This window comes from Rhinolophus ferrumequinum, chromosome 3 (assembly GCF_004115265.2).
Source record: "Rhinolophus ferrumequinum isolate MPI-CBG mRhiFer1 chromosome 3, mRhiFer1_v1.p, whole genome shotgun sequence".
Lineage (NCBI taxonomy): Eukaryota > Metazoa > Chordata > Mammalia > Chiroptera > Rhinolophidae > Rhinolophus > Rhinolophus ferrumequinum.
Window position 1 is genome coordinate 45,640,804 of NC_046286.1, and position 17,068 is coordinate 45,657,871.

The following is a 17,068-nucleotide window of genomic DNA, read 5'->3' on the forward strand; positions in this document are numbered from 1 at the left end:
TAACTAACTTTACAATTCAGTCATTAAGTAATAGATATTCAGATAAACTGGGACTGAATTTGAGGAGTGATTTATATTGCCCAAAGATAGATATTATGAGTATCTCCTAGAAATAGGTAAATGATGATTGGGATGACTTTGTGTCTCCACTTTGAAGGGATAGTGAGAGAGTATCTGCATCTTAAGTGAAAGAATAACATTTTTGCTGTTTTATGGAAATCCAAATGTGTGTAGAAGTGTATGGATGCTAAGCTAAATAACTAAAGAACTGGATTGTGCTAATATTAGCTATTGTCTCTTGGCTTCTTGGCTTTTCTATGCTCCATTTTGTTATGCTAGAAACTCTTGGGGGTATTAAAAGACTAGATGACAAAGAAAGGACCTATTCTTTCCTGTTTGCAGCAAATGTTTTCTACTCTAGGTGTGACAACTGATTCCAACAGTACTACTAGTGGGTTCCACTGAAGTTTCTTCCACATCCTAGACCAGTTTCATTGGGTCCAGGTGAAAAGCCAATACCTGCTGGCCAGTATTATCCCCTTCCTCAGGATGTTTAAAGACAGAGCCATAGGATCCATCCTCCAAGATCTTGAGGCAACACCATCAGCTGGCAATGACCTTATGAGCATTACAGGGCCTCCTCCAAGCTTCTGACTTTTAACAATTCACGCCATTCTTTTGCTCCCCTAGCCCTTTGTGTGGTACATGCTTCCTGCAGTTACTACTTTTTCTTTTCCGTTGTTTAATAACTGATAACAATTTTTCATATCAAATTAATTATGTTAAAATAATTGCTCTAGTTTATGACTAGACCCAAACTGATGTCTATTAATATTACATAACTATGTGTAAATGTAAAATCCAACAATAAAATTGGATATAATCCTAGGTCTGGGATCAATTTCAAGCTTCTAAGAAAACCCTGTATCTCAACAGGCTAAACCCATTTGTAAGACGCTATTTACAGATAACAGGATGTTATTAGCAACTTTCATATAAACACACACATGAAGACGTGCATATATATGACCAATGAGTTACAGAGTAAAAAAAGACACCGAACATTTCTAATTTTTCTATTATAAGTGAAACGTCAATAAAATTCTTACATGCACACCTTTTTGCATTTTTATTAGTTTGTATATACATCCTACCATTTCGTATTTCTTGAGTGCCTGTTATATACAAGCCACCATGCTATTTTAAATACTAGGAATACAACTATGTAGAAGACATGTAAGATCTCTCCTTTTAAAAAACTTGAAGCCTAGCTCCTTAGATATATACTACCTTACCACCTACCAGGACTTGTACCAATCTGCATTCCTACTAAACAGCTTAGGAGAATGTCTATTTGCTCACAATCAAAAGGGACGTTGTTGATGTTTGCCAATGTGATATATAAAAAATTAAATTTCACTGCTGTTTTAAAACGTGTATTTTTTTATTAGAAGTAGCAAACATCATATTTTTCACAGAAAAGTGCTTCTTCACTCACAGCACTTTTTTTTCCCCACTTAATAATACCAGGTCTGACGATTAAGTTTGTGAACTTGTTACAACACTGTTGCTAACCTTTTTTGATATCAAGGGATTATTCATTATGAATTTGTACCATCTGGACAAACAACAATTAACCAAGTTTACTATTTGGAAGTGTTGAAAAGGCTGCATGACAAAGTTAGATGACCTGAACTTTTCACCAACAATTCACGGCTCTTGCATCACGACAATGCACAAGCTTACACGGCATTGTCTAGAAGGGAGTTTTAGCCAGTAAGCAAGTAACTGTATTAGAGCACCCTCCCAACTCACCTTTACCGGAAGAAAAAAGACTTCTTTCTTTACCCGAAGAAAAAAGAAATATTGAAAGAAAGACATTTTGATGACATTCAGGACATCAACGGTAATACGACGACAGCTCTGATGGCCATTCCAGAAAAAGTTCCAAAATTGCTTTGAAGGGTGGACTAGGCACTGGTATTGGTGCATAGTTTCCCAAGGGGAGTACTTCGAAGGAGATCGTAGTGATATTCAGCAATGAGGTATGACTCTTTTTCTACGATGAGTTCATGAACTTAAATGTCAGACCTTATACATGTTGTTTTAATCCATAACATAACCACACATTAAGCTGAGGTTATATTAATAACTATAACAATCAAAACGACAAAAATGATTGAGTTCTATGCTGAGTTCCCTATGTGCATCATTTTTTCATCCCTACAAAAACTTCATAAAGCAGTATTATTTTTGCATTTTAGCCCACTAGCTTGTAATTGCGAAGTCTGTAAAAACATTTACTTTGTTCACTTCTGCAATTACATATAGAGTATGAATAAATCTTCACAACAAATTGAAGAGATAATAAGCACGACTATTGCGGACATTTTACAGATGAAGAATAGAAAGATGAAGTAACAAGACTACAACAGCAAGTAAATAGTGGAGCTAGGATTTGGTTCTGTGCAATCTTGGCCAAAACCTATGTTCTTAACCACTATACATATTGCCAAGATGATTTTAAGACATTTGTTGCAAAAATTTCGATAAATAAAACTTTTGTGACTTAGTTATATTCTTGCTCTACAGGTGTTTAACAATTTATGATTAATTACACAAATAAGTTGAAGATACATGCATTATTAAACAGAAACAGTTAACAAGGGTTGGAATCAAACAAGGAACGATTCACATAGAAACCTGAACTTACACACTACAGCAAACAACAGAATTGTAGGAGTAGCAAAAAGGAAATATGGACTTTTAAATCTAAATTAAAACAAAAATAATAGCACACATTTAAACGCCATGTGCCATCTGTTCTAAAATGTTTTACATATATTAGCTCATTTAATCCTTACAAAAATCTTATGAAGCTGATTCCTATTTTATTGATGGATAATTTGAGGCACAGAAAAAAGAAATGTGCTCAAGGTCACACAGCTAATGAGGAGATATAAACCCAGGCAGTCTGGCTCTAGAATTTGTGCTCTAATTACTATGCTATACAAATAATAAGTGTATACTGCTACGAGTCACTGACATTGAACTAAAGAGTTTGCACTTTCCAGAATACAGCCTACTTTTGTAATCCCAGCTTTTGACAATGACCATGGTTTTTGGTTGTAGATTATATAAACTCATAATATTTTTAAAACAATGTATAGCTTTCAGATGAAAGTCTATATTATATGTCTATAAAGCTCAACCCAAAGTAAACTGCTGTGGTACACAAAAGTTATTTTAGGCCATGATAAACCAATGTTAATATACCTCAAATTTTCAGAAATGACACTAATAGGAGTGAAAAGAACAAAGTTTAGATTTTAATTGCCATCAACAGAGCATTTAACACAAGAAGTTTTTCTATTTGTATTCAGTTTTAATGTAATAGGAATCTATACTATAACCACTTTATCATAGCAGCTGAGTGACTCAAAACCATACTTTGAAGATCTAAGATGTCATAAAAAAAAAATCACTACAGACATTTTCAAAGATTGGTATTTACATTACACCTTTCAAGAATTTCCACTCCATTCTAAGCTTTGTAGAACTATTTAAAAGTGTGATCAAGAAAAGAAATTACTTTGTCTCATGGCATTTTACTATCTTAGTCCCACTTCACTGGTCACATCCTATGATTCTGATGACTCAGAGACATGACTTTCCTTTCAAACTATTACAAACATATTCCAAATAATGATTTCTAACATACTTGACCTAACATAAGCATTAGATATAAACTCATTTATTTAATGAAAACTGCTATTATTAAATATTCTTAACATTAAAAAAGCATATTGTTCTGGTTAACAGAGTAATACATGTTTTATGTACTAGTTATCATGTTATATTTCATATTAAATACCATTTTTTTAAAAATTGACACCCATGTCACATAAATAAATTATGTACCTACAGCAATGTAACTTGCATATTCTTATCAGAAAATTACTGTAAATGCTGACATTTTGGTGTGTTTTAAAGATGTACTAGAATCAAAAGTAATTCAATTTTTTTGATAAGAAAATATTTAAATAGGGACAGTTTTTTAAAGAATAAAATATATTAAAAAACATATTAAGAATAAAAGCAAAACTGGGATGACAAAACTACTAAACTGAATTACATTTTTCTATACTTAATTGCAATGGACAATTACAAGGAAAAATTTATTATCATTTTTGCTACTTAGAAAAATGGGCATTCTACATTTAGCCTATGTAGCTTTTAAGTACTACTACAAATTATGATCCGTAAAAAGCAAATCCAAAATAATTTTTCAAAACTCCAAGAAAACAATCAATAAAACACACAAGGGTTTACATTCCTTACCTAAACATTATAAATATAGTATTAGGCAAAACAGAAGATTTAGTAATGAAGCAATTTAACAAATTTTACTTCATCTTTGATGTCTTATTTCCAAAGAACCATATCCATCTGTGTCTTTAAAAAAAAAAAAAAGATGCAGGCAGCCCCATTAGAAGTACACCCTCAGCCTCCACTGTTTTAGAAGTGAGATGGTTTTCTATAAGGCACTTCCAGAAGAACATAGCAAGCCTACATTCAACTTAAATAACTACTAATGTGTAAGTTCCAGAGTAAACTGGCAACCCAGAATATCTGTACACCAGATACTTTGTCAGGAAGAATAAACTTGAGTTTACTACTTACCAATACATATCCAAAGATTTTAAATATAAACACAGTTTTGGGGCAGCTTCCCGAAATTATGTGTTAATATTTAATTATTCATATTATCGATAATTAATAGTGTTATATAAACAATATACTGGTTAATAATAAACTTTATTGATATTGATATTAATATCAATACTTATCCAAAGATTAAATAAGTGAAATAATGTTTTTGGATAAGTATTGCTAAGTAGTAAACTATGGATTCTTCTGCCTGACAAAATATCTGGTGTACAGATATTCTGGGTTGCCAATATTATTTCTCTTACCTAATCTTTTATTTTAATCTATGGAATATACATATTTATATTGCATCCAATCCTATAAATAGTCAAAAATTTATCTATCTATACCTGGATTAAATCAGACCAATAAAGAGCAAAACACCTGAACATTATTTGGGTCCCTAGATACTTGTTCTGACTAAATGGTACTTCGCATCAGGTGACAAACTCTTATTTAAGGATGTAAAATATTAAATACTCTATATTTTGAAAACTGACACACATATGACTTATTAAACTCCCTTTTTTTACTTAGGATTAACCACCCTGCACATTATCCTTTATTTAAAAATGCACAGTTGCTTCCGAGAACCTTCTGTAATCTGGGTTCATATAACTGATCACATATCCTTTGTTGCATTAGCTACAAAAAAGCAAATATGTGGTTTACCTTTGACAAATGAAAATGACTCCACGACATGCATTGGTAAACTTTTAATTCCTCTGCCACTGTTATTTACTTTCCCTTTATGATTTCCTTGATTAAACATTTTTATATTGTTATGTATTTATTTACATACATGCCATAAAATTTTATGGAACAAGGTGAAATAAAACAGTGAAGTCATTAAAAAAAATTAAACAATAAATGAAAAAATGAATACTTAATGAACACTATGAAAAATCTTATTGAAATTCAACAATTAAAACTTTACCTAATAAAGTATGGATATTTATCCATTTGTTATGCAAATACAAACATAAAGTAGTTTCCTTCAAAGTGAAGCAGGCTTATTTCAAAATATTCAAGTTAAAAATCATCAGATTTGTATGGAACCACAAAAGGCCCCAAATAGCCAAAGCAATCCTAAGAAAAAAGAACATTGCTGGAGGTATCACACTCCCTGAACTCAGCCTGTACTACAGAGCAACAATAATCAAAACAGCATGGTATTGGCAGAAAAACAGACACACAGACCAATGGAATAGAATTGAGAACTCAGAAATAAAACCACATAAATATGGACAGATAATTTTTGACAAAGAAGCCAAAAACACACAATGGAGAAAACACAGTCTCTTCAATAAATGGTGCTGGCAGAATTGGAAAGCCACGTGTAAAACAATGAAACTAGACTGCTATCTGTCACCATGTACCAAAATTAATTCAAAATGGATCAAAGACCTACACATAAGACCTGAAACAATAAACTGCACAGAATAAAACATAGGTACTAAACTTATGGACCTTGGGTTCAAAGAGCATTTTATGAATTTGACTCCAAAGGCAAGGGAAGTAAAAGCTAAAATAAATGAATGGGACTACATCAAACTTAAAAGCTCTGCACAGCAAAAGAAACCATTGACAAAATAAAGAGGCAACCAACCGAATGGGAGAAGATTTTTGCAAACAACGCCTCCGATAAGGGGCTAATATACAAAATGTATAAGGAACTCGTACAACTCAACAACAAAAAGCAAGCAATCCAATTAAAAAATGGGCAGAGGACCTGAAGCGACGTTTCTCCAAAGAGGACAGGCTAATGGCAAATATATGAAAAAATGCTCAACATCACTAATGATCAGAGAAATGCAAATAAAAACCACAATGAGATATCACCTCACCCCAGTCAGAATGGCTACCATCAATGAGACAAATAGTAACAAGTGTTGGACAGGCTGTGGAGAAAAAGGAACCCTCATACACTGTTGGTGGGAATGCAGATTGGTGCAGCCACTATGGAAGGCAGTATAAAGGTTCCTCAAAAATTTACGAATAGAATTACCATGACCCAGCAATCCCTCTCCTGGGTATCTACCCAAAACATCTGAAAACATTTATCCATAAAGACATATGTGCTCCAATGGTCATTGTAGCTTTATTTATGGTGGCCAAGACTTGGAAACAACCAAAGTGTCCTTCGATAGATGAATGGATAAAGAAGTTGTGGTCTATATACACAATGGAATACTATTCGTCCATAAGAAAAGATGAAATAGGAAATAGTACCGTTTGCGACAACATGTATGGATCTTGAAATTATAATCCTAAAACAAATAAGTCAGACAGAAAAAGCAGAGAACCATATGACTTCACTAATATGTGGTAAATAAAACTAAAAACAACAAAAGAACAAGACAAACAAATGAAGAAACAAAAACTCATAAACATAAACAATAGTTTAGTGGTTACCAGAGGGTAAGGAGGGAGAGGAGTGGTAGATGAGGGTAAATGGGGTCAAATATATGGTATTGGAAGGAGAACTGACTCTGGGTGGTGAACACACAATGTGAGATACAGACGATGTACTACAGAATTGTATACCTGAAATCTATGTAACTTTACTAACAATTGTCACCCCAATAAACTTTAATTAAAAAGAAATTAAAGTATAACATTTTTATTTATAATTCACTTGACAGGATTACTTTCAAGTAAAATCTATTTTTGCTTTTACAATTTAACAAAGTTCATTTTTTATATTAGAAATAATTATTTTTAAGACCAAAATTAGTAAAGTTTAAAGGACGCTAGAAAATGTTAGCTGTAATAGGTCAAAGGAGTACCTGTGAAAATTAGATGTATACACGTGTGTATAAAGAATACCATCAAATATAATATTTTACCTTTTTTGTAAAGTATATGTAAAAGACAAACAGCATTATTTCATGCAAAAATGGTGGGGAAACAAAGATGCATACTTACCCTTCTCCTCCCATTCTTGTTATCTTTAGGCGAAAATCCACAGAATTCAGACTGGGAGGTTTCCATTTCAAAATATCATCACACCGACCAGGTTTATATTTCTGAAGTGAATTAAAATGATAATCGTTAATAAGAAGCTAAAGAAATAAACATTTGCTTTATTAAATATAAGATCAATTACTTTTTATTAAGTGAAACTGCTATTTTTTTCTGAATATAATTTTCATTTTCAACCAATGAGTGAAGCTAGGTATCTACCTTCTTATTGAAGGCCTTTCTCCTTTCTCTGTCAAAGCATGCAGACTCTTGTTTGTGAAAACCCAGAAAAATAATGAAACTTGTTCTTCTTTCCAATCTTTCTATGGCTTTAAGTAAGTTTGACCATTTTTAAATTCTTTTGTTTTTTCTTGTTCAGCTTTACAGTGGGATAATTTATAATGAATAAAATTAACCAATGAATTAGGCATTCAATAATGTAATCGTGTAACCATCACCAATATCATGACACATAGCATTTCAGTCACCAAAAAAGTGTCCTCCTGGCATTTGCAGTCAATTTCCTCCCACCAACTCTCTGGTAAGTGACCTTTTTCCTATCACTATAGTTACGCCTTTTCTAGAATTCGTAAGAAATTCTTAGCATCAGATTTTATGATTTATCTATCCTGGTGCATATATTAGTAGTCTGTTCCTTTTTATTACTAAGTCGTATTCCACTTTATGTATATACCACAAATTGTTCATGCATTTGCAGGTCGATGGATAGCTGGGTTATTGCCAGTTTGAGGCTATCATGAATGATGCGGCTGTGAACATTTGTGTGGACAGGTCTTCATAACTCTTGGGTCAATACCTAAGGGTGAAAATGGCTGGGTCACATGTATATTTAACTTTATAAGAAACTGTCAAATTGTTTTCCAAAGTGGCTGCAACGTTTTCCATTCCCACCAGCAATAAATGAGACGTCAATTTGCTTCACATCCACCCGTGGTCTAGCTATTGTCAGTCTTTTTAATTCTAAATTTTTAAGTGTGTATAATTTTAATTTGTATTTCTCTAATGACAAAAGATGTTGAAGATCTTTTAATATGCTTATTTGCTATCTGTTTATCTTCTCTGGTACAGTCCCTGCTCAAAGTTTTATCCTTGTTTTTATTGGGTAATGTCGTTATTAACTTGCAAGAGTTGTTTATATTATATTCTGGATAAATAGCCTTGGTTGGTTACGTATTGCAAATATTTTCTATCAGTCCTTATCTTGCCTTTTCATTCTCTTAATTTCCTTTTAAGATTAAAGTTCTTTTATTTTAATGAAGTCAAAATCACTTTTCTTCCAGCTTTATTGAGGTATAATTGAGAAATAAAAAATTTAAGGTGTACAAGTTTTGACATATGTATACATTGTGAAATGATTACCACAATCAAGCTAATTAACATCCATTATCTCACACAGGTACTTTTGTGTGTGTGTGGTGAGAAGATTTAAGATCTACTCTCTTAGCAAATTTCAAGTGTACATTATTAACCATAGTCACCATGCTATACATTAAGTCTCCAGAACTTACTCATATTATAACTGAAAGTTTTTACCTTTGATCAATATCTCCTTTTGTTCTACCTCCCAGCCTCTGGTAACCACCATTCTAGTCTGTTATGAGTTCAATGTTTTGGGGTTTTTTCCAAGATTTCATATATATGTGATATCATGCAATATAAGGTATGATAAAAAAATATGGTGAATGTTTCAATTTAAAAAATGTATTACAGTAAAATACACATTGCCATTAATCCCCCACAAAATACTCCCCTGAACACACCTTTCTTATCAGACTTGCCACTTTCTGAAGCAGGTCTGGAAGTCCTCTTTCGTGAGTGTCTTCAGTTGCACTGTCGTGGCTGCCTTGATGTCCTGAATCAATTCAAAACGTTTTCCTTTCATGGTCATTTTGACTTTTGGGTAAGAGCAAGAGGTCACATGGTGCCAGATCCGGTGAATAAAGTGGATGAGAACACACCGTAATGTTTTTATTTGACAGAAATTGCCATTCCAGAAGCAATGTGTGACATGGAGTGTTGTCATGATGGAGGATGAAGTAAAGACACTCATGAAAGAGGACTTCTAGAACTGCTTCGGAAAGTGGCAAGAACGATGGGATATGTGTGTTCGAAACAAGGAGGAGTATTTTAAGGGGGATTAATGGCAATACGTCTTTTACTGTAATAAAATTGTTTAAATTTAAACATTCACCACATTGTTTGATCACTTCTCATATTTGTCTTTCTGTGCCTACCTTATTTCACATAGCATAATGTACTCCAGGTTCATCTATGTTGTTGCAAATGGCAGGATTTCCTTCTTTCTTAAGGCTGAATAATATTCCATTACATATGTATACCACATTTTCTTATTCATCCCTCCACAGACACTTAGATTGTTTCCATATATTGGCAACAATCTGTGAATAATGCTGCAGTAAACATGAGAATGCAGACATCTCTTCAAGATACTGTTTTTATTTCTTTTGGATACATATCCAGAAGTGGAATTGCTGGATCACATGGTACTTCTGTTTTTAAGTTTTTGAGGAAACTCCATGCTGTTTTTCGTGAACAGCTGTATCAATTTACATTCCCACCAAAAGTGCACAAGGGTTCCCTTTTCTCCACGTCCTCGCCAATATTTGTCATCTTTTGACTTTTTGATAATGACCATTCTAACAAGTATGAGGTGATATTTCATTGTGGTTTTGATTTACGAGGTCTGCAAATTAAGTTCGCGAACTTGTTGCAATGATGTTGCTAAACTTTTTTGATATCAGAGGGATTATTCATTATGAATTTGTACCAACTGGACAAACAGTTAACCAAGTTTACTATTTGGAAATGCTGAAAAGGCTGTGTGAAAAAGTTAGACAACCTGAACTTCTCGGCAACAATTCATGGCTCTTGCATCACGACAATGCACCAGCTCACATAGCACTGTTTGTGAGGGAGCTTTTAACCAGTAAACAAAGTAACTGTATTAGAAGACCCTCCCTACTCACCTGATCTGGCCCCCAATGACTTCTTTCTTTATCTGAAGATAAAAGAAATATTGAAAGGAAGACATTTTGATGACATTCAGGACATCAAAGGGAATATGATAACAGCTCTGATGGCCATTCCAGAAAAAGAGTTCTAAAACTGCTTTGAAGGGTGGACTAAGGGCTGGCGTCAGTGCATAGCTTCCCAAGGGGAGTACTTCGAAGGTGACCATAGTGATATTCAGCAATGAGGTATGTAGCACTTTTTCTAGGACGATTCACTAACTTAAGTGTCAGGCCTCATATATTTCTGATGATTTGTGATGTTGAGCATCTTTTCAAAATCATCCACTTTAAATTCTTGTGTTTCAAGTGCTCTCTTTAAGGAATCTTTGCCTATTCTAAGGTCACTGCAATATTCTACTATGTTTTCTGAAAGAAATCTTATAGTTTTAGCTCTTATTTTTAGGCATATGATCCATTTGCAGTTAATATATTTATATGGTGTGAAGTAAGAGACTAGGTTCACTGTTTGGCAGACGGATATCAAACCGACCCAACATCATTTGTTGAAAAGATTATCCTCTTCTCACTGAGTTTCTCACTGAGTCCTGGCACCTTTGTCAAAACCAATTATTTATAGACATAGAGATATTTCTATTCTCACTAATGGGTTGCACTGATAAAAATGCCTTTCTTCCGGCTACTAGTAGCACACTGTCTTGATTACTGTAGCTTTATAACAAGTTTTGAAACCGTGTGAAGTCCTCGAACTTTGTTCTTCTTTTCCAAACTTTCTTAGCTAATGTAGCATTTATATTTCCATATAATTTTAGAATCAGCTTGTCAATTTCTATGAAAAATAAGTCTACTGGGACTTTAATTAGGATTGCACTGAATCAATACACCAGGGGAGAAATAACATCTTAACAATACTGGAACTCCCAATACATGAATACTGCAAATCTTTCTATTTATTTAGGTATTCCTAAATTTCTCTCAGCAATGTTTTGTAGTTTTCAGTATACAGGTCTTGCACAACTTTTGTTAAATTTATTCCTAATAATTTAAAATTTGGGGGGTATTATCAAGATAAAAAATTAGTTTTGTTTTTATAAAACAGCAATGAACAATCCAAAAATGAAATTAAGAAAGTAATTCCATTTACAATGGCATCTAAAATCACAAAATACCTAAGAATTAATTTAACCAAGGAAGTGAATAATATGTATACTGAAAATTGCAAAACATTACTGAAAGAGATAAAGAAGACCTAAAAATGGAAGTATACCCTTGTTTCAAAGATAGGAAGTATGATATTAGATTAAGAAATACATATTTGGTCTTCATCCCCTTTTCTGGCACAGAGCTCCTAAAACCCTTGAAACGTCCTGTGATGAGAGTAATAAGGGCCTTTTATTATGTTAATGAAGTGGCTTTTGGAAAGTCCCTAAAGATGGGTGGGGGCTGGCAGTCAGAGGAGCTAACCACTTGATTTGAGGGTTGGAACTTTCAGTACCACCCCCTTGATCTGGGGGGCTGGAAGTTGGATCCACTGCCAATGGCTAATGATTTAATCAATCCTATGTAATGCAGCCTGAGTAGAAACCCAAAATGACAGGGTTCAAAGAGGTCCTGAGTTGGTGGACACCTGGAGATTTGAGGAGAGCAGCATGCCTGAAGATGGCATAGAAGCTCCACACCCCTTTCACATACCTTGCCCTGTGCATTTCCTCCATCTGGCTGTTCCTGAATTCTATTATAATAAACCAGAAATCTAGTAAGTAAAATGTTTCTCTGAGTTCTGTAAGCCATTCTAGTAAATTAAGCAAACCTCCCCAATAAATTTAATTTAAAAAAATTAATCAAACCTGAGGAGGGGTCCAGGGGAACTTCTGATTCACAGTCAGTTGGACAGAAGTACAGGTAACACCCTGGACTTATGACTGGCACCTGACGTCCAAAAAGGGGTCCACAGACCCTCCCATCTACAGCTCTAATCTATAGCCAGTAGGTCAGAAGCACAGGTAAAACCCCAAGTTTGCAACTGATGTCTGAAGTGGGAAGTGGGGGGCAGACTGAGCCCTCAACTTGTGGAATCGGATGGTATCTCTGGGTAGAGAGTGTCAGAATTGAGATGAATTGTAGGCTATCCAGCTGGCCAAAGAATTGCTTGTTGGTGTAGAGAAAACCCCGCTCCCACGTTGGAATTGGTCTCAGAACACCAATTTAGGAAGACTTAATATTGCTAAGATGCCAATACTACGCAACGCGCTCTACAGATTTAATTCAATCCATATCAAAATTCTAATAGCCTTTTTTTCTTTCTTTCTTTTTTCTTTTTTTTTTTTGGCCAAAACAGAAGAGCTGATCCTCAATTTCATATGGAGTTGCAAGAGGCCCTGAGGAACCAAAAAAATCTTGAGAAAAGAACAAAGTTAAAGGAGTCACACTTCCCAACTTCAAAAATTACTACAAGACTATAGTAATCAAAACAGAGTTGCTGATATAAGGACAGAAATATAGACCAATGGAATAGAATTGAGTACAAAAAGCAATCCATACGTCAATAGCCAATTGATTTTTTAACGGGTACTAAGAACATTCAATGGGGAGAGAATATTCTCTTCAACAAATGATGCTGGGACAGCTGTATCTCCACATGCAAAAGAATGAGCTGGACCCCTGCCTGCCCCCATATATAAAAACTGAAAATGGACCAACAACCTAAATACAACAGCTAAAACCATAAAACTCTTAGAAGAAAACATGGTAAATTTTCATAATTTTGGGTTTAGCAGTGTATTCTTAGATATGACACCAAAAGCATGAATTAAAAAAAAGATACACTGGACTTTATCAGAATTAAAGAACTTTTGTGCATCACGAGACATAATCAAGAAAGTGAAAAGGCAACCTATAGGAGAAAATATAAGCAGATCACATATACAATAAGAGTTTAATATCCAAAATATACAAAGAACTCATACAACTCAACAACAAAAAAACAAACAACCCAATTAAAAAACTGTCAAACAACTTGAGAAGACATTTCTCCATAGAAGATATACAAATCGCCAATAACTACATAAAAAGATGCTCATATCATCAGCCATGAGGGAAAATGCAAATCAAAACCACAATGAGATACCACTTCATACCCACTAGGGTGGCTATAATTTGAAAAATCAAAAGGAAAATGACAGGTATTGGAAGGGATGTGGAGAAATTAGAAGCCACATACACCGCTGTAAGGAATGTAAAATGATGCAGCCACCATGGAAAACAGTTTGATGGCTCTTCAAAAAGTTAAATATAGAACTACCATATGACTCGACAACCCCACTCCTAGATACACATCCAGAAAATTGAAAACAGGGACTCAAATGGATACTTATGCCAATGTTCACTGCAGCATTATTCACAATAATCAAAAGGCAGAAATAACCTAAGTTTCCATCACCCCATGAATGGATAAACAAAATGTGGTATATACATACAACTGAGTAGTATTCAACAACAAAAAGGAATGAAGTTCTGATACATGCTACAAAAAGAATGAACCTCAAAAACATTATGCTAAGTGAAATAAGCCAGACACAAAAGGACAAAAATTATACGATTCCACTTAAAAGAAATATCCAGAACAGACAAATTCATAGTGACAGAAAGTAGATTAGAGGTACCAGGAGCTGAGGGGTGGGAGGAAAGGAGAGTTATTATAATGGTTACAGAATTTCTGTTTTGGGTAAAACTTGGGGTAAAAAAAACTTGGGGAAAAAGATAGTGGAAATGGTTGTACAACAATGCCTATGTAATTAAAAAGACCATAGAACAAAATGTTTTAAATGTATTCTGGGCACATGGTAAAAAGAAAATATTTTACTTGTGTGACTTAAGGACTGATTATAGAGGAGTGTTGTAAGCCTTGAAAAATGGGTAATATTCATGCTGAATTAGCATGAAGTAAATATAAGCAAAACACAGGAGTAGTGAAATATAGAATCTACTGAAGGAGAGGCAAGTAGGTCAATTCAGCGAGGGCATCACGGAAAGTGGGACCATATTATGAGAAAGATACTCAGGAAGGCACAACTGCTAAGTGTTCTCATTACTGATATATATATTTAAATATACAAGTCAAATTGTATTCTAACCGATTTTTATAAGTTTGAGGAAAACTGCAAAAACCCTAGTCACAGGAGCACTTATTTCAAACAGTAGTCCATATAATGACCAATGCAGTATAACTTAAGCTTTGCTAAGAAAGACAAATCACTGGAGTTGATAGGAAAGACATTTTATCTGTAGCAAATTTAAGAACATATAATATTTTCCCACAAGTCTTATGTTTAAATATGAATGAATATAAATGAAATATGTAATATTTCAATTGAAGTTTTCATCCACTTATTTGCCCTGAGAGGTTCATTTAGGTAACATATATACACCTCAGGATGATTACAAACAAATCTTAGACTTGCTGAATATAAATTTTTTATAAATGTATGCTAAAAACTGCAAAATTTTCCAACGGTCAACAGAATCTGACAAAATTTATTCTTTTTTCTAATGAAACATATCTGACAGAAATGTCACAGACCTTTTAGTAAGAGTGGTTTATTATGGTAAAGAGGGGTAAACAAGAATAAGGGGAGAAAGGAGGAGTAAGGAGTAAGGGGAGTAAGCATCCTACCCCACTCACAACCTCTCCACGGGAATTTCATACTTACAGACAGATCATCTTTTACTTCTGTTCCCTATTTATTTATATGACTATGAGTATGAAACCACTTAGAAACCAATACCAATCCAAGTTATTAAATTAAGGATAGTTTAATGATTGTATAGCTTTAAAATATTTCATAATGGATATCTAAGGACAAACTAAAAATAATTTTAATATTTAATATTATTTGTACAGTAAATATTAACTATCCTTTACATTCTTCTCTCTGGCAATCAAGACTCAACCTCGTCTAATGAGAATATAACGTGTACCAACTCTTCTGTTTTTATAAGCAATAATTCAGAAATTTAAGTCATTCCTCATCTCACTGCACACCAAACCACTTATGTTAATGTGAAATACTAGACGATATTATTGGGAATTTCAAAGCACTTTTATGAAAATTAATGGAATGTATGATCAAAATTGTTTTAGAAAATTATATTTTTAAAATACTGTAGTTCTCAATTACTCACTCCAACAATGACATAGATTCAATGAGTAAAATATATTTAAATACCTATTAGAATATAAATTCCACTTCAGCAAAAATCATGTCTAATTACATATAATACTTAGTTCTACTGAAATAAATCTGATTTTACCAGGTGATCTGTCAAATAAAAAACTGGGAACAGACTATGTCTGAAAACAATTACCAGTATAACCTGGGATAGCCATTATCATCAAAAATGTAATGAATGTACATGTCAGGCAACAAAGAAAGATGTTTGGTAAAATGTTTACCAAAGGAGAGGATGGCCTGTGCCTAAGTGAAGTCTCTAAAACTCAAATAAAGAGAAAACAAAATGGAGGCACAGGTGATATTATCTGTTGTATAAAGCAGTGGTTCTCAACGAAGGGTGATTTTTGCCCCACAAGGGATACTGGGCAATGACTGCATTTCTTTTTGGTTGTCACACTGGGAAAGGGAGGGGGTGTTACTGCCATCTAGTGGGCAGAGGCCAGGGATGTTTCTAAACATCCTACAATACACAGGCCAGCTCACCACAACAAAGGATTATTCAGCTCAAAATGTCACTTGTACCAAAGTTGAACAACTCTGATGTAAAGGAAGACAGTAGTATTGATAGCAAGGAACAGAAGACATTTAGTTGCTCTGTGCCTCTGCTAACTACCTACTTCATGATTTTAAGTAGCTCCAAGTATAGGCTTCCCCTATGTTGCTTGTAAAAACGCAGTATCATTTTGCTTGCCTAAAACAGGATATCTAGACCAGAGATATCTAAAATGCTTTGCAGCGCTACTCTGTGACTTCCACTAGCAAAATGCGAGTGGTTATGTTATCATACTACATATTCCAGGCCCTTCACCGAAACCATAATGGCTTCTTCACAAGGATCACACCCTGAAGCCAAGAAAGATCCCTGGCCTTACTATGATATTAGTTTTATTTTTGTTGTTGTTCTAGCATTTAGTTTTAAAGAAAACTGAAGAAACCTTAATTGGAAATGCTATTGAATAAAAGAATAAAACAACTCTGGACTAAGTGACTTGATTAAACCCTTTGTCCACATTTCACTGAGAAGCAAATAGCAAATACCTATTGTGTAAAATAAAACAAGACATAAATATCCCATATGGAGGAAAAGTAATTCATTCAACACTAATTACCTGCTATGTGCCCAGTACTATACTAGTTGAAGTAGATATGAGC

At 33.9% G+C, this 17,068-nt stretch overlaps 1 protein-coding gene across 2 annotated transcripts in view; it reads right to left on the bottom strand.

The window, feature by feature from the left end:
- The window catches only part of RNGTT (RNA guanylyltransferase and 5'-phosphatase), a 238,504-nt gene that overhangs the window by 85,282 nt on the left and 136,154 nt on the right, over positions 1 to 17,068 (bottom strand). For both annotated transcript variants that reach the window (XM_033103164.1, XM_033103163.1), the window contains one exon: positions 7,639 to 7,739. In XM_033103164.1, the coding sequence (XP_032959055.1) occupies positions 7,639 to 7,739 (101 nt within the window). The remainder of the gene's footprint in view (positions 1 to 7,638; positions 7,740 to 17,068) is intronic.